The sequence below is a fragment of the Prorops nasuta genome, unplaced genomic scaffold (assembly GCF_024137725.1).
Source record: "Prorops nasuta isolate Cenicafe-Biocafe unplaced genomic scaffold, Cenicafe_Pnas_1.2 PNAS00001, whole genome shotgun sequence".
Taxonomy (NCBI): Eukaryota; Metazoa; Arthropoda; class Insecta; order Hymenoptera; family Bethylidae; genus Prorops; species Prorops nasuta.
The window spans coordinates 7,168,456-7,191,556 of NW_027116798.1; the positions used below are offsets into that span (position 1 = coordinate 7,168,456).

Below are 23,101 nucleotides of genomic sequence, written 5' to 3' on the forward strand. Positions count from 1 at the left end.
AATTAATAATGTCGCTAAAAAAGTCATAATTATATCGCGCTTGGATTTATTTTCACCATAAAAATATGAACAAATCAGTAATAAGAATTAGAAATTTAATAAAACCCAATTGCAAAAGTTAAATTTCTTATAAATGTCTTAATTTCATTACCCCGATTCCCCCTTTCCTCTGCCGATCAAGCGCGTAGAATTATCGAGCTCCCAGGGCTATTCATTCAACAATAGGCCTCGATTTAAAAAACAGTAAAACGTAAACACATTACATTAAACAAAGAGAAATTTTACTTTTGCAATTGTGTTTTATCAAATTTCTAATTCTTATTTCTGATTTGTTCATATTTTTATGGTGAAAATAAGTCCACGCGCGATATAATTATGACGTTTTTAGCGACATTATTAATTAATTAAAACTGTTAATTATACTCTAAAATTGACGTAATTATATTGTGTTTGGACTCATTTTCATCGTAAAAATACATACAATTCAAAAATGATAATTATTAACTTCTTACTTGAAAATTACAAAAGTTTAAATTTTAGCTTGCGACTATTGTCAAGAGTGTTTATGTTTTCATTGTTTTTATGACGCTCGCTCTCGAGACTCGGTCGCGCGGCTTTCGGTCACTACCACAGGCTCAAGTGGGTGTGTCCACTGCCCGTGTGTTTGCATTAGTATTAACTTTTACTGAATCTTAGCGTTTATGGGCAAACAATGCAACCAATAGAATCATCCGTCTAAGCAAATCCAATTAAAACTGAGTATCTTTAATCGCTAATAACTTTTTAATGAGGGTACTAGCCACAAAGTGTTTCAAACTTTTTTACTCGAAATTTTACCCTCTATCCGAATATCCCGGATTGGCCATAGTTAACCGGACAACCTGTATATATATACATTAGGGTGGCCATAAAAAAAGAAAATTTATTCCAGTGCTTTTATTTTGTTAAGAATGATGAAAAAATAGGAATCAAATTTTTATAGATTTTCTTGAAGCCGTTAAATGGTGCCGATATCGTTTTTAAAATTAAAAATTTAGATTTATTGAAAACGATTTAACAAACTTATAAATTAATATTGTGCTGGATTAATGTTTTTTTTATTACATTTTCTTGTAATTTAACTAAAGGACTTTTCAAAACACAATATTAATTTATAATTTCGTTAAATCTTTTTTAATAAATTTAAATTTTTAATTTTAAAATCGATATTGGCTCATTTTAACGGCTTTAAAAATTATTTAAATTCGAGGATCTCTTTTATTTTTATAATTTTTGACAAATTAAAAGCTTATTGGAATTTTGGTTTACATCTAACCTCGAAAAAGTGGAAGAACATCGGATTTTTAACTTTAAAAACGATATCGGCACCATTTAACGGCTTCAAAAAAATCTAAAAAAATTCGATTCCTATTTTTTCATCATTCTTAATGAAATAAAAGCACCGGAAAAAATGTTCTTTTTTTATGGCCACCCTAATATACATATTTCATATAATAGACATTTTGCAGTGAACGTATACCATAATGATTCATACACTTGGGTAACGGTGGTTCGAAATTTTCACTCTCTCTAAGACTAAAGTTACCCCACTCACACACCTTCACTTTGTATATATTTTCAAAGTTGCAAATTTTTCTCAACCAATCATATTTCTCCCGTCCTTTCACGAAAATCCAATCCTCCTTCTCCTTCTCCTCGTATGACGTTACATACTTTCGTATTATATCTTTATACTTGTAATAAGGTGAATGACCATCGGTTCAATTGAATCCATGGCGATTAAATAAAGCCAACTTTAAAAAAAATTATATACAGAACATTATATTTTTTATCGTTTAAAAAAATACTTACTCATTCTGTTCTCTCTCGAGATCGCTCAACCAAGCTTCTTGAAATGGTGGTGAAAATACATTGTGATACACTTCATTATCACGCAACACCGCAAATTCTTTAACTATCAAACTTTTGTCGGTCAATACAAAACCTTGAAAATCAACGAATGTCAGTGTCATTATCATCAGTCGCTCGATGCAATACTGAACGATCTTTTTTTGTTGCATTTAAGAAATTTCTTTTCCCCCTCCATTACGGGGACAGATATGCTAAACGTATAAAAATTCAATGTTTTTTCCCCCATTGTGATTGTTACCTATAGTTTAATCACAGTATACTACAATAGGAAAAAAAAATATCTTACGGAGATTATAGAGAGGGTATATCTTTCTTTGATTAGGAAAGAATGGACTCCTTATCAAATGTAACTTTATATTTTAAAGAAACGATAAAAGTTCTTCCTCTCTATGGGGATTGCTTCGGAGCTTCATTTCAGTTTTTTTTCTTCGTCGAGAATAGCGCGAGCGCAACAATGCATAGAATAACTCACATAATGGATATAGAAGGTTTCTTAGTTTATAAGAAAGAACTTAAAAATAAAGATATAGCTATAATTGATTTAATAAGTAACCAAATTTCTTACGCATCTTTTCGTTTGCGTGACACTATTAACAACCTTAGTGAGAAAGACAAAAAAACTGTGCGGTATTTGCTCAATATGGTGCATGGTATAAAATACAGTGATACGGAATTCGAGAAATACGAGCAGGAGGATGTTGAAGATTTTATTAGGGACTGCTTAACCTGCGAGAATCCCGTAGTAGCCTACAAGGGAGGGAATATTGAAAAAAATATATTGAATAGGATGAATGTGGAAAATATCAATTTAGAAGTGCATGGTTGTCCTAAGTTTAAGGATTTAATTAAATTATATGATTTTGAAAATCACCGTGTAATTTACACGTTCGAGAAAATAACTTGGATAATGAACGTATCCACTGTCCGTACGAATAGGTGTTAGGATTTGCCAAGTGGATAAAAGCAAAAATGTGATTCTTTCAAACTCATAAAAAAAAAACGAAAAAAAAAACGAAAAAAAAATTGAGAAAATAAAGAGGAGAAAACAAGTCCTCAAAGCTTCATTCAATCTTATACCGTCGTTGGTGCTGCACACAGTAAGAAAAAATGAGCTGCGAAAGGTGTAAAATTAATCATGATTCAAGAGGATGTTGTTCCTCTGTCACCTACTCTTCCCAGAGAATTGACAGAGGAATACGTCAATCGAAGTAACGATTTTTTCAATCGTTACTTCGAAGAATATGAACGGAAACTGCATCATTATTTGCATAAAAACTGTAAGCATTTATTTTATAATTTCTTTTTTCTTACCTTTTCATAATATTTTATTTTTTTTTAATAAAGTAAAAGAAGAAGAGGAATAGACCATAAAAGATATTGAAAATAAAGGGAAGAAGGAAGAAGCGAAACAGATTAAAGAAGATATTGAGTCAAAGTAGATGAAGAAGGAAGAAGAGAAACAGACTAAGGAAGATATTGATTCGGAGAAGACTAAGAAATAAGAGGAAAATTGTATTTATTTTATCGTTTTTTTTACATTTTCATAATTATTACCTGTTTGTATTTTTAAAATAAAGTGAAGAAAGACGAAGAGAAACAGACTGAGGAATATATTGAGTCACAGGAGACGAAGAAGGAAGAAGAAGATGAAGAGGAGATAAAAATAGAAGTGGAGGAGGAAGAAAAGAAGGAGGAGGAAGAAAAAGATATTGAGTCAAAGCAAACGAAGAAGGAAGAACAGGAAGAGGAGAAAGAAGTAGAGGAGGAGGAGGAAGAGGAGGCGGAGGAGGAAATAGATATTGCGTCAAAGCAGACTAAGAAGGAAGCAGAGAAACAACGTTTCTTTTTCTTTTATTAAATTATTTTATAGAATAGTTTAAAAACATACTTTAATGATTCTTTTATCAAATAAATTGAAAAAATATCATTGTAAATATACCTTTTACTACTTCATCTAGAATAAACGGAAAGAAAGCTAATACGTATTGATAAAAAAAATATAAACTTCTCTCCGCATTGATGATGAGATGTAAACTTCATCTAGAGTAGAGAGAAAGAAGGCTTATATGTATTGATAAAGAGATGTAAACTTCATCTAATGTAGAGGGAGAGAGAGAGATGATATGAATACGGAGAGAGAGAGAGAGAGATGATTTGAATACGGAGAGGAGAGCACTTTTCACTTAAATATTAATTGAAACACCATGAGCTCCGCAAGCAAAATTAATTTATCGGAGAAGAAAGTAACTTTATTGGAGTTATAAAATTCATCTATACCAGTGGCTATAGTAAAGCCATTTTCTCCTGAACCACAACAACAATAACAACAACATCAGGCAGTGCTTAGAGGTCATCGGTAGATATCTGAGCAGCAGCAGCCACTACGGCGACCATATTCACTGCCTATAGCTCAGCAGATGCTGCCCGCAGCGGAGCAACCTTCTAGCTTACGTAGGCTTCAAATATTATTACGATTACGTAATATGCAACCTATGTGAGCATGTATGTTGTGTGACAGAGAGTCACCACCAACCTGTAAGAGTTAACATATATAAAAGTCAAGACTAATAAAATGATAATAAATAAATATATAAATAATTTCCTCTTTCATTATAGATGCTGTTGTTTTTTGGGAGCTCTTGAACGACGTTAGCCCAGTGTTATCAAAATATGTATTTTAACGGGATCCCTCAAGCCCTCTGTAGCCAACATTACGGAACGAAAAACGAGAGAGAATTGTCCAGCACTATTTTTCGCCCGATTTCAAAGTTTTTTGGCTTGTTGGAATTGTTAGGACTCGCACCGTGTCATAAATAAGGCCGTATTTTCCAGAAAAACCTAAAAAAATAAAAATTTTTTAAAATTTGCATTAATAATATTTAAACGCAAAACAAATTGAAAAATCGGGCTTCTTTATGACGAGGTGCTAGACCTAACGATTCCAACAAGCCCACAAACATTGAAATCGGTTGAGAAATAGAGCCGTACTATTGTCCCGCGTTTCTGAGGTGGACGAAAAGCAAAAATTTTTAGTAAGGAAGCTAGGCTTTCTCTCCTCTCGCGGCTCACGCTAACGTATTCCCCCACTCTAGTATCGAAACTTACTGCGAAGCTTTCCTCTCATATTTACGCTAATCCCCTACCTGTAGCTATACATATATAAATACTGCTAAAATAATGTTGAGAACATTTCATCTTGCCGATATAATGAAATTGCTAAAAATGCAATTATCATTTTGAAATAAAATTGTAGAAAAGGAGATTTCGTAATGCTTGAAATATAGGGCATACGGCGAAACGCGGGACAATGGTACAGTCGTATTTTTCAACAGAATTTGATGAGACTAGTAATAATTAAAGCCATTCTTCATGTAGATTCTCCTAAAGAGCTCGCATTTTCGATAAAGCTTATAGTTTTTCAGCTATGAATGACTGAATTTGCACGGCGCACACATACATATTTCTTCTCTCGCGTAGATCAGCTGATGCGCACGTCCATCTTCAATCGCTTATAACTGGAAAACTATAGGCTTTATTGAAAATGCGAAATCCTTAGGACAATCTACATGAAGAACGGCTTTAGTTGTGACTAGTCTCATCAAATTCTATTGAGAAATACGCCTGTACCATTGTCTTGCGTTTTCGCGTAATTTCAGGTCTTCAAACGTCACTGACTCGTTCATTCTGCTATTTATTTCGGAACAAATAAAAGTACGATTGCACATTGAAAAATTACATTAGAAGCTCTCGATAATGTACATGCTGCTATGAGTATTTCTTAATCTTATGAAGCTTGTCGTAGAAGGTGCAATGCAATAAATTTAGAAGGGCAATTTCGCGATTGATAATAAGACCCACGTACATACATGGTAAACGCTATGTATGTTTGTTTACAGTACACTCCACGAGTCACTAACACAGTCGCACCCGTATGTATGTAGGCTTACTATGCTGGTTTACATACGCTGGCGGCTGGACATGGCAACAAGCTGCAGAGGGGAGAAAGGAAGCCAACTTTATTTACTCCGAGTACGCATCTTGTTACAGTTTGCATTATAATGACCAAAAGAAGCGTTGCAAAATTATGAAAATAATATAAGAACGTCTCCCCTTTTCACGCTCTATTCAATGATGCCACCCAAGTTGTTGGTGCATTTTTACTTTGCTCGAAATAAATAACAGAATGAATGAGTCAGTGACACTTGAAGACCTGAAATTACGGCAAAACGCGGGACGAAGGTACAGGCGTATTTCTCAATAGAATTTGATGAGACTAGTCATAACTAAAGCCATTCTTCATGTAGACTATCCTAAAGAGCTCGCATTTTCGATAAAGCTTATGGTTTTCCAGTTATGAACGATTGAAGATGAACATGCGCAACAGCTGATCTATGCGAGAGAGGAAATATGTATTTGTGCGCCGTGCAACTTCAATCGTTCATAGCTGAAAAACTATAAGCTTTATCGAAAATGCGAGCTCTTTAGGACAATCTACGTGAAGAATGGCTTTAGTTATGACTAGTCTCATCAAATTCTGTTGAAAAATAGGACTGTTCCATTGTCCCGCGTTTCGCCGTATGCCCTATATTTCAAGCATTACGAAATCTCCTTTTCTACAATTTTATTTCAAAATGATAATTGCATTTTTAGCAATTTCATTATATCGGCGAAATGAAATGTTCTCAACATTATTTTAGCCGTATTTATATATGTATAGCTACAGATAGGAGAATATCGTAAATATGAGAGGAAAGCTTCGTAGTAAGTTTTGATGCTGGAGTGGGGGAATACGTTAGCGTGAGCCGCGAGAGGGGAGGAAGCCTAGCTTCCTTCCTAAAAATTTTTGCTTTTCGTCCACCTCAGAAACGCGGGACAATGGTACGGCTCTATTTCTCAACCGATTTCAATGTTTTTGGGCTTGTTGGAATCGTTAGGTCTGGCACCTCGTCATAAAGAAGCCCGATTTTTCAATTTGTTTTGCGTTTAAATATTATTAATGCGAATTTTTAAACAATTTTTTTTTTTTTACGTTTTTTGGAAAATACGGCTTTATTTATGACAAGGTGCGAGTCCTAACGATTCCAATAAGCCCAAAATCATTAAAATCAGTCGAAAAATAACGCTGGACAATTCTCTCTCGTTTTTCGTTCCGTAATGTTGGTTACAGAGGGCTTGAGGGATCCCGTTAATATTTAGCAAAACATGTATTTAAATAAAGTGGGTTTTTTTATGCCGAAAGGCTTTTGCCCATAAATTTTTGTGTTTTTAATTAAGTTATCCCAAATTTCACCTATCCCTAGACTCCTTAATAATAACAAAAAATTTTAATGTTAAATGTATTCTCTTTCTCTTTCTCTTTTTTTTTGCATCGAGGGCTAGAACGGCGGATCGCTCTCTACTTACGGAGGAGTCGGTCGCGCGGGGCATCCAGGAGCGTAAGGACTCGGTTGGGCACCCCCTAACTTTCAACTCAGAAGCGTCAAAATTCGCTAGGACACCCCATTCACTATAAGGAATTTAACGTAAGAGGGGGGGAGGTCCCATGTGTACCCCCCAACTATAGGAGTTTAACGTCAGGGGGGGGCCATTCCACGTCAAAACAGACAGATTTCGGAGTACAACACCGATTTTTTTTTTTTAAATATGTGTTAATATATAAGAAAATACAAGACTTTTGGCGCTAGTTTGAGTCAAAATCTTTTTTCGTTTCGGAGATACGAGCTGTCAAAGTTTGCAGTTTTACTGTTTTTGGTATAAACACGTAATCTTTGAAAATTTATATCTCCTAAACGAATACAGATAGAAGACTCTGGCTGGAACGAGTGTACTCAGAAAGAATCATACTTTATTAGAAAAATATAAAAAAAGACAGTTTGTTTTAATTGGTTAAAACTATTAACAATTAAAATAAACATTTGAATTAACAAATGTGTTGTCATACTCTGACAATTATAAAAAAATATCAGGAATGTTCCTTGGAATGTCCTCTACAAAGAAAAAAATTAAAACGCGTATACTCTCTTGGTGTTCATAGTGAAAAAAAATATTTTATCACGACGCGCTCGGCCAGAAGCGTCGTTCGAGCGGCGTAAACCGGTGAAGCGCATGCGTAACTGAGCTCGACTAGTCTCTACATCTCGGAATCCATCAATCTATGAATAATGCGAGCTAATAACATGTTTTAATTGTTTGTTTATGTTTTTATAAATATTATAAATTAACAATATATTTATTATTATTCTGCTTTATAAGCAGTCGTTATTTATTTACAAAATAATTAGCAATAAGACATTCGAACATGGCATTGAATATACAAATTATATACTAATTTATATTTACATATTTTATTAAATTATGGCAGAAGAAAATATTATGAATATGAAATTTCTGTACTGAAAATATTTAACAAACTTTAACAATTGTATAATTATCTGATTGAGGAAAAGCTTTAGTTTGTAATTGTGTCTTTGAATCTATCGTTAAAAATGCACGATAATTTCTAGTTCCTTTAACTATTTTTACTTTTCAAAAAATCTCGTACGAAGTGTTTTAATAAGCATTAAAATAATTTAAACGAGATTTTTTTGAAAAGTAAAAATAGTTAAAGGAACTAGAAATTATCGTGCATTTTTAACGATAGATTCAAAGACACAATTACAAACTAAAGCTTTTCCTCAATCAGATAATTATACAATTGTTAAAGTTTGTTAAATATTTTCAGTACAGAAATTTCATATTCATAATATTTTCTTCTGCCATAATTTAATAAAATATGTAAATATAAATTAGTATATAATTTGTATATTCAATGCCATGTTCAAATGTCTTATTGCTAATTATTTTGTAAATAAATAACGACTGCTTATAAAGCAGAATAATAATAAATATATTGTTAATTTATAATATTTATAAAAACATAAACAAACAATTAAAACATGTTATTAGCTCGCATTATTCATAGATTGATGGATTCCGACATGTAGAGACTAGTCGCGCTCAGTTACGCATGCGCTTCACCGGTTTACGCCGCTCGAACGACGCTTCTGGCCGAGCGCGTCGTGATAAAATATTTTTTTTCACTATGAACACCAAGAGAGTATACGCGTTTTAATTTTTTTCTTTGTAGAGGACATTCCAAGGAACATTCCTGATATTTTTTTATAATTGTCAGAGTATGACAACACATTTGTTAATTCAAATGTTTATTTTAATTGTTAATAGTTTAACCAATTAAAACAAACTGTCTTTTTTTATATTTTTCTAATAAAGTATGATTCTTTCTGAGTACACTCGTTCCAGCCAGAGTCTTCTATCTTTATTCCTTTAGGAGATATAAATTTTCAAAGATTACGTGTTTTTACCAAAAACAGTAAAACTGCAAACTTTGACAGCTCGTATCTCCGAAACGAAAAAAGATTTTTGACTCAAACTAGCGCCAAAAGTCTTGTATTTTCTTATATATTAACACATATTTTTAAAAAAAAATCGGTGTTGTACTCCGAAATCTGTCTGTTTTGACGTGGAATGGCCCGGGGGATACACGCAGGCATCTCAACTCCAAAACAATGCGCGCACAAAACTCAGGTTCTTTCAATTGATAAAAAAAAGAACAATATTATCTTACCCTCCCCTGCGCTCTGGGCTTCCCCTCGACGTGCGGCCGAGATGTTAGGTGCAGAATCTGTTCGGAGTTCCGCCGAAGAGTGGGGGCAATTCCCCTTCTTCCCCTTCCCCGCGGAACCCCGACCCCCTCGCCACCCTGTCGTTGAATCCCCTTAACCTATCTACTATTGGGAAAACCGTAAAGTCCCTTTGGCCCTGCTGATGCATTTTTTTTTTAATAATAGCTTAAATCCAGTTTACTCTCAAGTATTCATAAAAGCTCGCCATAATACATCGTCCGTATTGAGTAAACGACCCAGCGTTGCCAACTCCGCCATTTTGAATATACTACGCTGTACAGTGATGTCAGTGATGCCAGCATCAAGCTACATTTTCGTTGCTAAAAGCTTGATTCTGGCATCACTGACATCACTGTAGAGTGATGTAGTATAATCAAAATGGCGGAGTTGGCAACGCTGAAATTACCATGTAAGAATAACAAAGTTCCTTTGCATAGCCATTATTGATGCATACCACTGAGTCTTCTATCACTCTCCTTATATTAGAATTCAGGAAACATTCTGTAATATATATAATACAAAGAATCTATCTCTTTTAAAGTAAATAATTATATATTTTTATATGACATACGAAATACTTATCTATATTTGTTCCTCATAACTTGCGCGTATAATTATATTACAGATAATTACTTCTACAGTTTATTCCTAACACTAACCTCTTTACCGGCAATAACTTTTTAGGTAAATGTAAAAACTTATGAAAATAAATATAATAAAATTCCTCATTTCTGTGTTAACTTTAATTATACTTTTCAACGCAAAGGTGTGCCTTATTCGGATTTCAAGTCATATTCACATTTATTCTAGATGGCCATGCGCCATCGCTATTTTGGCCTTGATATTTTCCGGGCAAAATAGCTACTACCATATTTTTATTCTATTAGAAGTAGGAATGTTGGAGGGAGGTTAAATGGGCAAAACTTTAATGCCGGTTACTTGATTTATGATCTTTTTATTTTACAAAGAAAGACATTTTATGGTGGTAGCTTAATTCACTAATGTCAACGTCTAACACTAGTTTTTTAAAAGTTTGGTAAAGAATCATTTTTAAGTCATATTCAATTTTAATTCTAAATTTATAAACAGTATAATGATTCTTATATTTCTTGAATTCTTTGCTTACATCTTCATATTGCTCTATATGCAGCTAATTAAAATGTTAAATGTCAATCTCTTTTTTTTTATAGAAAGTATTAAAGTATACGATGGTAACAACTCTCTGAGGCGCCGTATCTTTCGAATAATCACTGTACATCGACATGCTACGATTGAACAATTACTGACTTCCTCACTACGAGCATTTCACATTACACAAAATTCAAGTAAGTATATTATAAACTGAGTTACGAATGATTGTATTTCACAGATATTACTGAAACGAGAGAGACCCATTAAATATATAGTCTACGTTATGTAATACATTGATTTCAAGGGTCCCTGGTTTTAAATAAGTGTTGTGAATATGATCATAAAACTGCTGATATTTTTTTTCTTCATCTTCGTATTCACATTTTGTTCCTATTTTATAGGTAATTTTTACTTAACTGACCTTTATGCTACAATTGAAACTGAACTATGCAATCCATCACCTGTTTTAAGTTTAACCTGCAGAGATGGCAAACGACCAGCAGTCTTCTTACGATTTAAGTAAGTTTAAATGATTTACTTTCAACTGTTTACTTTAATTTGAACCGTACATACTCTAATATGTGGTCAAAGTGATCTATTGAGCAATGGAAAATTTAACTGCAAAATATCTCTTCTACAATTATAAAAATATTGACTTCTTAACACATTACGGCCGAAGACGATTGATTTTAGACTGATTTTTTTGCTGAATTTCAGATATTTAAAGAAGTAATAATTGGGTCCATGGTATGATTATTTATGTTTTTAGGTGTGTTGAATCAGAATTCAGGCTCCAAATTCATAAATATTGACTACCTAATTCAATACGGCGGTTTGTTTGCAAAAAAATGTCAAAAATTTTATTATTTTCAAAGTTTATGATTTTTTTACAGGCATAAAACGTATAAATATATGGATGTTTGATCAACCATCGGTAAACAAATTTCCTGATGTTTAAAGGTGAATGTTTACGTACATACTTTATTTACCAAAATGGCCGATAAATTGCAAAATGTCAAAAAATTGAATTCTTTCTTCATTAATTTTTTCCATAAGAACTAAAGGCTCAATTAAAATTTGTTCGAGAAAAAAATGTTTTAGAATTAACTGGGGAACTCTCTTTAATTTTTAAAGATTTTTTGGACACTGTTTCGTGATAGAAATCAATTTATTTATTTTACAAAATATTACAGGTTTGATATGGCCAAATATACGGAGTTAATAATTGTTGAGTACATTATGGCACGCAAGCAATAATCCAAAGATACGGCACCAAGCAATGCTTACGCACCGTGCTTTATATTTAAAGCGCCAAAAAAGATTTGTACTCAAGTTTCTCTTGAGCGCATGGGAATCATCATCTGCTATTGATATTGCACTGAGCTGACTTCAATATCTTGAGCTTTAAGGAAAAAGAAATTATAACGCGCGGAAAGGAATTCCGGGTTAAAATAAGTACTAAACACACGGCCAAAATCCAAGGGCACAACCTTTATTTATCACTAAACAAAAATCTCGGGGGGAGAGGCCTCCCGCGATGTCCTGGCACACTTATTATACGCGCACAATGATTTCATTAACACTACTCAAGGGAAAACTAGGGAAAAGCAAAAATGGGAAGGGAATGGGGCAAGGAAAATTCTCCAGCGGCCCCGACGATGACGTCCGGCGATCCCACGACGTCCGCCCCAGAAAACTCCACAAAACTTTGTAATAATGATGGCTGGGGCCTGCGATATTGAAATTCGGCGTATTTCAATATTCCCAGCGACGACCCTGCTCTCTATTAAATCCACGTACTGATGCTCCAAGAGTAGAACAAGGTGTAGTCCGAATTGACATTTATTCCATTGTTCTATCAATTATTCCCCTCATTCCGGGGTGTCAATTCGGCATAGTTGCGATCGGGACCCAGGGACCAATCATTGATTAGGTATGGATCCGCGATCCATAATCCTCGCCGTTCCGGCTAATTACTCCTATGCTTCATAGGCTATCTGGCTGGCTAGCTCCTGCGCGAGAATCCTGCGTGATCGTCCTTAGCAGCAGACGACACCATGACTTCGTGGTTAGGCAGCGGGGCGATGCGGTGCGGGGTCGGCGACGATGGGTCGGTCGTGGCGCGGGCAGGGGAGAACGCAGCTAGGCGCGCGAGGCGTCAGCGCGGTAAGGAGAGGGGACGGGACTCGCGGCTAGGCGCTCGCGGCGCGAAACGCGGTAAGGGGAATAGGGGGCTACGCTGCTAGGCGCTTGCGGCGCGAAGCGCGGTAAGGGGAAGGATAAAGCGACGCGTAAACATACGCGGACGGGACAATGGGTGCGAGGGAGATAGACTTATGTGGATCGGGTATGGGCTAGAAAAGGATAGAAGGACAACAGTTTTCAAGCTCTTGTTAGAGCAGGGAAATCGGTCTTATAAGCTACTAATAAAATTTATCATTGGGAATATAATATTTAATCCTAAATAACGTACAACCTACTAACATTCGCTCGATCCTCAATCATACCATTTCCTAAAAACATTTACTCTCCTTCCGTGGATGGCAATTACAATATCCCTTAGGCGGGTAACTACATTACCATCACCCGGGAGGTTCATCTATACTCACTCACAAGCATACTCCAGGGGACGGGAGGCACTAAGGGGGAGACCTGAGAAGAACTAAAAAATGTGTACATTTCTGTAACGTGATTCCACCACGTTACAAAATATACGAAAAAAAACTTATTTATTACTACATGCAAATTTTCATGTAGGTAGGACGAAGACGCCGGTGATACCGCTCTCTCTCTCTCTCTCTCTCTCTCGCTCGAGACGTAACGTTAGCTCCTAAACAGCGCGAGTGGTGTCTCTCTATTTAATTATCTTCTTATTTATTCTTTGTTATTTATTAACTTATTTACTATTCTATTCACGTTGTCCATTTTTATCTATCTATTTATTTATTTATAATCTATTTTGTCCGTGCAGGTATTCATTTTTCTATTTAATTATTTATTATTCAATTCATTTATTTATTCTATTTATTCGAGAAATCTATCAGGGAGAGACCCTTCTTCGGACAACACATTAATAGAGAATCCGACTTACTTGAGAATATTGAGATAGCGACTTACGCGACTTGCATTTTAAAATTACCCTAGCGGTTTGCCCCTAATCGTGCAGTCCTCAGCACCTTAGCTTTCCTCCGTTTTCCTCCAAAAATGTACTTTTCGCGCACAGATACACCCAGTACATAGGCGACTTTCGGGGAACGGCAGTTTACACGCAAGATTGAAGAAAAGGAAGTAAAAGTAGGTGTGGGTTTTATCCCTTTGCAACTTGAACAAATTCAGTACTACACGGAAAGAAATTTAGGTTAGCTTTTCCTCAAAGTAAGGAGAGCGGCGCTACTATCGCTGCGGTAGAGCGGCTCCCCGCGTTCGGGTGAACAGTTCTCCCAAAATCAAGTCGAGCTGCTGTCATGCATCCGTAGGCGCGCTGCTGCCCCGCGCATTAGAAGAACTGACGTTCAGAAATTCTTGCTTAATAAAACTCTTATACATAGTAATAATTTTAAAAAATCTTGGATAAAAAATTATTTTATTAATTTTAAAGCAAAATACATGATTAAAGGCCATATTTTGTACAAATATAAATTGTATTTTTTTTCCTAATACATAAAACGGGCATTATATCCGGTAATTGTTTGAAATTATATAATTTTAATTTCTTCGGTTGATTAGTTACAATATAACTATGAACATGCTCATCAAATGTGATTTCATCATACGTTTCCACTAATATAAATATTTCATTTTTCAATTCTATAATTTTTTTTATACATCCAAATTCTTTTTCAATATTATCCATATTTATTACAATAAAATAACCAATCGCAAGAAAAACGCCACGAATTTCTATTGTCGTAAAATATTTAGCTTGTTCTAATTCGTCAACTGCAAAATATGATTTCAAATCAATGTCACGTAAGTTGTCGTCTGGAGATCCTAAAGTGAAAGTACTAGAAAATTTTAAACTATTAATTGTTTGACACATTAGAAAAATTTGTTTTGTCGTTATAGTTTTAAGTACATTTTTATGGCAGCATGTTGATTGAAATACTGATTTAATTTTTGTATGACGAGATTCAAATCTCATACTTGAAAAATGAATAAATGGACCATTTTCGAGTAAAATTCTGGGGTAGTGAGTGAGAAAGTGAAACTTCGGCTTCAACGCTCCAAAAAGATCAAAGTATAACTTATTTAGATTCATTATCAAGGTTTGAAGAACTTTAGCATCTGATTAAATGATTCTCGGTGAGGTGACTATATCAATAATTTGTCGCAAGTATTTATACAAAAGCCAACATTGATTGTCGCATGGGATTAAATCTCCAATTATTATTCCAAAATAACGAACAAAACATAACATTTCGGCTGCAGACATTTTCAAGTCAGGTTTATTTTTTAATCTGTTTAAAACTATTAAAGGTGGTTTGTTCGAGTTTTCCGTTGGTCCAAAATCAAAATTTTTTAATCTTTCATTGAGAACCTCTATAGTAAAGTATTGATAATTAAAAATAAATGATGATATAACAGAGTTCATAGTATATAAACATACGCCCTCGAATACATCGTGCATGACATCGACGGAAACGTTATTAAATATATCGAAGTTGTCAATGTCATGAAATGTACAAGGCTCCTTTATTCCAGTTTTAGATGAATCATTAATTACTAAATCTAATTGATAGTTTTCTTTAGTTCTTAATAGGCTATTGACTTCCACTGTAAATTTTGCTGCTTCTTCTGAAGACATTTTGCATATGCGACAAAAATAATGAGCCATGAAAGATTCGACAAACCCATATATCGAATTTAATCCTGCGTTATCCCCTAGTATAAGTACCAGCTGAAATTTCACTTTGCGTTCAATGCCCTCAACTGTAACAACAATACCTTCTTTCTGTAGAAAGTTTATTTCTTCAATCAACTTTTGAAATACTATTTTATTGCTGCTTTCTTTTTTATCGTTAGTATGGAATATTGTAGAAAAGAGTATGGAATTGAGCTTAGAAGCAAAACATGGTGGAAGACACGCAATCGAGGCATACACTATTCCGAATTTATTCACTCCAGCATGACTACCCATCCCATTTCCTACTTCTAAGTCATCAAAAAACAAATAAAGAGGTAAAATAATTTCATCGCAACATTTTTTTGCATATCTATTTAACCATAAATTGCCCTGAATAATATTACTGATTATAATTTTTTCCTCTTGTAGTTTTTTCATATATGCAAGTATGTCTAATAATAAACCTGGAACTTGCAGTAAAGATTGTAGAGTATCACGCAAAGGAACATAATAACCGTATATGAAATTAAAGACTATTAGTTTTGGTTTACCATCGACTATTTGTTGAACAAATTTTCTGCCGATTTCATATTTCTTATAATCAGTATATCCGTATTCAGTCTTGAGTAATTTTAGTCGTTTATGCTCAGAACGAATACTGTTTAGGAAAGTTTTATGTTCATCCATACATTTGTGTATGCGATTTAACGTTTCAACCGATACCTTTTCTGACTTTAATATATTTATTATTTCCTGTTCGATTGACGGTACAAATTCAATATGAAAAAAATTATGCAAGAAGTCTACAACATCCTGCACTAGTTTCTTAGGATAATTTGAATCACCGTATAAATTTAAGAGAAACGCCATTACGTAGTTTAATAAACATCGCGAATCCATATTTAAAAAAATATAAAATTGAAATTCTTTTAACAAAGATTGTAACTATAAAAAAGTTAGTAGTTATTTAAAAATAGTGACTATTCAATATTTTGTTTTTAAATTAAATAGAACTAGCATACAACAATAACGCAAGATTACATAAATTAAAATATAAATCACAGAAATTTGAACGTTTAAGATTTTAAGTTAAAGTTTTGTCGCTTTTCCTATTAGCAATTTTTTACAATATCAGACACAAATTTAGAAACAGCCGCATAAGCTTTAGGTGGAGCAATGTTATAAACCAACTTTTTTAAAACAAACCAAACGTAATCGCATACGTACGGCGATAGATGTAAAGTTTCCAAACACTTAAAACATGCGTCTACTGCGGTCGATATATTCTCATATGGATATGTCTGCGAATTTAAAACTACGAAAATTTGGGAAATACTGTCTATATGCCCACATATTATTATGTAGGGATGTATAGATTGTTTATATTTTATCAACCAAGCTTCAAGTTTCTCTTTTTCAGTCTGTAAAAGCGCAGGATCCTAAAAAAATATTATTATAAGTAAATTGTATAAAATATTGTACATTATATAAACATGTATAAATACTTTAACGTGTAATATGAAACTCTTAGAAATCTCTTGCTTGCTTGCTGTTACGGGTTCCTCATTTTTCAATTTAAATGACTTGCTCACTGTAATTGCCACTGGTAAGGCTAGTAATGCAAGTATATCCTTATAGTTACCTAAAAAAGAACCGATTATAGTAATTTGATTTTAATTGATCACATTATTGTTTCTATTATTATTATTTTTGCTGTTAACTGACCATTTTTGATAAAGTGATTATTTATTGCTCGGAATTGTTTAATATCTTTGATCTTTGATTTGCTACAAAAGTTTAAGATTTCTTGAGAATAAAGTGGCCAAGTTTGTGCGAACGAAGGAAACTGTGCAGTCGTGACAGTGGTATTTGCTGAAACTGCTTTATCTTGTATAAGATCTTCAATCAAACATTTAAAATCTGATTCAAGCAACGCTATTCCAAGACAAACTTTCAGGCACGGAAAACTGTTAAAATAAATGTCGATTGATTCTTTTTTCTTTTTCAGAGAAATCAGTACATTTCTTCTTTCAACAAAGGTTTTTTCCCATGCAGTAATGATTTCACTTGAAGATTGCGCTGCATCTGTATTTGTCAAATTATTAATTTGTTTTTCATTTAAAAGGACTGATATGTCTTCTGAATTTTCTTCAGTAGTAGTAGATTTATCGTGTAAAATATCTGCGTCTCTAAGAAGTTTCCTAATGTACTTGTAATTATTGTATAAACAACCACGTGGAGACGTTGCTTCATTATTTTCAGTCTTATGGCTGGACACATACCATAAATCTTTGTCTTCTGAAGGGAATAACTCGATAATCTGATCTCTGATAGCTATGAACCGTTCATTATTTACTTTGTAAGTTTTATCATTTTCTTGTTATAATTTTTTTATTACTAAACTACTTAATCGAGTTTTTAAAAGTTCTTTAGTCTTCTTATATACACCTAAAATTATTTTCCCTTCAAAGTCATTCTCAAGAAAATTGAACAAATCATTTTTTTTATACATAAAATCTTGTGTAACTGTAACAAATAATTAGGTTTATAATTGTAGATATATAAATGAGCAAAATGAGATAAAATTATAATATTAAGCAACTACGCGATACGCATTCACAGATTTCTCATGTAGATACGTAAGTGATTATATTACACACCTGTAGTATCTACAAGTGTGCTTTCGTTATTAGTAGATAAATTCAATGATTGATCTAGCACGACCACATGCATACTTTCATCTGCAACAATCACTTCGTTACTCTCAGCTAAGCAAACAACACCGTTGCTATTAATATAAGCATCCGACAACTCGTTTTCAATCGTACTCTCTTCCATAACAATTTCCATACTTTCTATGGAGTCTACATTTATTGCTTTCATACTTAAATCCATGATTACATGCAAAACAATTTTTTTCTATCCCTGTGAAAATAATATTTATGAAAGCGAATACGTGCTATACATATATTAATGTACATATACGTATCAAGAATTGTACGAAAGCGTAAACAACACTGCATGCATCATAACGAGACGAGTATAAATGAGTGATACGTGCAATACCGAAGTTTAAGGTTAAGCTATGTCAAGGTTATACTTACGTTTTTATTACGTCTTCCTGCAGAATGTGCTTAATTACAGAATGTAATCGACGGCTCTGATCAAATAATTCGACCAAGTAACAGCAACTCAAAACAATTTTAATAAATAAGCAACAAAGCCATCGTCGAAGCACGTGCCGTCAGTTCGCGAGATTTTACGGAGAGCTGCGGTCTCGAGTTTCTGGGAGAGCAGCTGCCCTCTGTCAGGAGAACTACTCACCCGACGAGCAAGCGAGCAGCTCGCCGTACGTTTTCAGTTGTTATGGCGAGCAGTTCACCCAAATTTCTTTCCGTGTATGTAATCCGGACGGATGTAGAAAAGAGAGTATCTAATTCCACAGGTGTGTCAATCATCCTGGGCCTTGATTTTTCGATGGAGGGGAACTTCTTCGTCGAGTCTCCCCTTTCCCTCATGACATGAATAGTTCTTTACACGGATCTATCTCGTGCTTTGTATACGAGATAAAACTGTGCTCAAGTACCTGGTGTTTTGGAGATGCTGTGTCGTTAATGCGCTTATGTGTGTTACGGTGTGAATCATCCGTCACACACCCCACACTCATCTAAAGCCGTAGGAATAAACCCCACAATATATACAAGTATATATTAATGACTCTAGGAAGCGGAAGCGGCGACAGATGACTCCACGGGTCTCATGTTGACTTTTTTTAGGTTGCGGATTTTTAAGACGTAACAAGACATTTCGAATATGTTAATTGTACAAATTTTCAACAAATCAAAAATTATTTCCAAAGAAAATTTAATAATTTGAGAGTACCTATGAATCAATTCTAAGACATTATTATTGTTAGATAGTTTTGATCAAACTCTGTAGTTTTCGAGAAAAATTTTATTTTAATTTTAACTGAATGTATTTTTAAAAGTGTAGACATAAATTTTAATAATTGTTTTTACGAAAACTATAGAGTTTGATCTAAACTGTCTAAGAATAAAAATATCTTAGAATGGATTGAAAGATACTCTCGAATTTTTTCAGTATTTTTAGAGATAATTTAAACAATTTTTAAAAATTGTAAAATTAAAATATTCATGTAGTCTCCAAACAATCTTAACAAATTTAAGAGAATTCCCCAATCAATTCTAAGGCCTTTTTATTCTCGAACTATTTGTATTTTAGCCTTTAGTTCTTATGAAAGAACTTAATGAATAAAGAATTCAATTTTTTGACTTTTTTGCATTTTATTGGCCATTTTGGCAAATAAAGTATGTACGTCAAAATTTACCTTTAAACATCAGGATATTTGTGCACCGATGGTTGATCAAACATCCATATATTTATACGTTTTATGCCTGAAAAAAATCGTAAACTTTGAAAATTACATAATTTTTGACATTATTTTTGCAAACAAACCGCCTTATTGAATTTGGTAGTCAAGATTTATGGATTTTGTGCCTCGATTCTGATTCAATACACCCAAGACATAAACAATCATACTTTAGGCCCAGTTACTATTTCGTTTAATGTCTAAAATTCAGCTACAAAACATAGTCTAAAATCGACCGTCTTCGGCCTTAATATGTTCAAATGGTAGATTTTCCTTTAAATTAATTCAGCTACTCGAAACCTATGAGGAAGCTTGATAATGTTCCAGAAAAAGACAGACATATCAACCATTTCTTTTTGCATTAATAATGGCATCTACTGTGTCGTTATCACTCCCGAATACCTCAAACCCACCCACAAAAATTTTGCTAATTAATGTCCCTGGCCTTTTAACACTGCTGACGGGTGCAGAGTTAACTCGTCTTTTCATGTACATATATACGTTGTACAGTTGCCGGTCAATAAGGTGTTAAGGTAGTAGCGCAATCGTACAGTATAAATTATATTTAACTGAATAAGAAGTCTTTTTGAAACAAAACTGAACTTTACGATTATTTATTACTAATGTTACACAAGCTACATATATTTTATTCATTACGATTTGACATATAGAAGCCAAGAAAAGTGGCTAAAGCTGAAAGCATGCAACTATACAGTATATGAGCAATTCTACCAATTCGGGAACTGGTTTACCGACGCACATCCCGGATTTTTTTGATATTCTCAGATCTTGTACTCTTTATCGAAAAATGATTCTCTAATTTTTTTTTCAGCATTTTTTATCCATTATTTACGACATGGTTATATTGGAAAGTTTTTGTTTTTAAGTACGTCTTATCGTTTAATTTATTTTCTATACTTTTTCAAATAACTTAATAAATTTTTTTCACAAATGATTTCCATGTAAAAAAACTCACCTTTCCAGTGGAATAATTGTTCTCCTAGTAACATCACTTTATACCGAAAAAATTAACGTTTAAAATATAAAAATCAATTTTTCAAGAAATGCTTTTTTTTCTTTTAGTATTATTTTCATAAAGTTGAGAAAATTTCACATGGAACCTGTAACTTTCAAAATGGGATTCCTATTAAAACTCGTCGAATCGATAATAATAAAAAAACAAACAAATAATGAATAGTTTACCGTAAGTATTACGGATTATCTCGATTCTTAGAGACTTTTTTCCACTTACGACATTAGAGCCTGTAATATTTATTCTAAATGACTTAATTTTATTACTGTAAGTGCCGGTGTCTTTGCGTAAAAATCGGGATTACGTAGGAGTACCAGTTTCAATTTTTTTAATTGCAGTAATAGCTCCCCCAATATGTTTTTTCTACTCTGTATATCATTTTTTATTTTTAAATCAACTTCAAACCTAAAAATTGTAAACGTTAATTTTTCCAAATACGAGTATATTTAGGGTTGGGGAACAAAAAATTTGGGTTGGTACTCCTACGTAATCTCGACTTTTACGCTAAGACACCGGCACTTACAGTAATAAAATTAAGTCATTTCGAATAAATATTATAGGCTCTAGTGTCATTTTTGGAGAAAAAGTCCCTAAGAATCGAGATAGTCCATAATACTTGCGGTAAACTATTTATTATTCTTTTTTTTTATTATTATCGATTCGACGAGTTTTAATAGGAATCCCATCTTGAAAGTTACAGGTTCCATGTGAAATTTTCTCAACATTACGAAAAAAATACGCATTTCCTGAAAAATTGATTTTTATACTTTAAACGTTAATTTCTTCGGTATAAAGTGATGTTACTAGAAGAACAATTATTCCACTGGAAAGGTGAGATTTTTTCATGGAAATCATGTGTGAAAAAAATGTATTAAATTATTTGAAAAAGCATAGAACATAAATTAAGAGATAGGACGTACTTAAAATCAAAAACTTTCCAATATAACCACATCGTAAATAATGGATAAAAAATTCTGGAAAAAATTAGAGAATCATTTTTCAATAAAGAGTACAAGATTTGAGAATATCAAAAAAATCTGGGATGTGCGTCGGTAAACCAGTTCCCGAATTGGTGGAATTGCTCATATACATATTTTCAGCTTTAGCCACTTTTCTCGTCTTCTATAAGTCACATCATTTTAAATAAAATATGCATAACTTGTAAGATTAATAACGAATAATGGTAAAGTCCAGACTTTACCAAAAAGGTTTTTGTTCAGTCAAAAATAACGTATACCTGTATGATTGCGATACTACTTCAGACTACTAGGAGCGTTAGTAATCGATATTGTTGTTGTTTGTTTGCTTTAGACGAGAGTGGTGACGAAACATTAGATGACCCTACGAATGCGAACAGGAATGATTGAAACTTCTGGCTTACTCTAGCATATTATCAAGCTTACTCATCGGTTTCGGAAAGCTGAAATAATTTAAAAATAATATCTTCTACAATTTTAGAAAACTTACGGTGGTTCGAGCACCAATGAAATTTCTTTAGCATCATTTAATATTTAAAACCAACGTAACTTAGGCATGTAGGGATATTTTATTAAATTTTAGAATAATATTATCAATAATCTAAGTAAGAAGTACCCATTTTAAATTTACAGTATTAACCTATAGCATATGTTTGGCGGCCAACAATTTCTGAAGAGAATTATGATACCTCGCTTTGCAATGATTTTACAAAGTAATAATAACTAATAACATATGTTGAATTATAAGCAATTTTTTAATAACCAAAAATATCAAGAGACACGGTAGTATCTCGACGGCAAATACATATGTATATATATTTGTATGCAGTCGAGTCACTACGTTCTTTTATACAACAACATTGTTTGGCCAAACCTTTAAAATATTTTTTAATCATTTTATCTATACAGGGTGTATCAGTAGTGATGCTTTTAATTTTAACCAAATATTCTTGAGCATAAACTAAGTCGAAAACTCCTATACTATAAGGTCCGGAAAAGCATCATTGCTGAGATAAATCAATTTTAAACCGATAAATCAGGGCTTTGATTCAACGGAATAATTACTTTAATTTCACTTTCGTTGACGGTACTCCTTGAAAAAACAAAAGAAGTTTTTACTTTTCTGTTGACACG

The 23,101-nt window shown here is 33.3% G+C and overlaps 1 protein-coding gene across 1 annotated transcript in view; it reads left to right on the forward strand.

Annotated features, from left to right (window-relative positions):
• The window catches only part of LOC136774330 (diacylglycerol kinase theta), a 2,104,019-nt gene that overhangs the window by 1,047,631 nt on the left and 1,033,287 nt on the right, over positions 1-23,101 (forward strand). The window contains exons 8-9 of the mRNA XM_066728589.1: positions 10,784-10,918; positions 11,126-11,243. Coding sequence (XP_066584686.1) covers positions 10,784-10,918; positions 11,126-11,243 — 253 coding nt within the window. The remainder of the gene's footprint in view (positions 1-10,783; positions 10,919-11,125; positions 11,244-23,101) is intronic.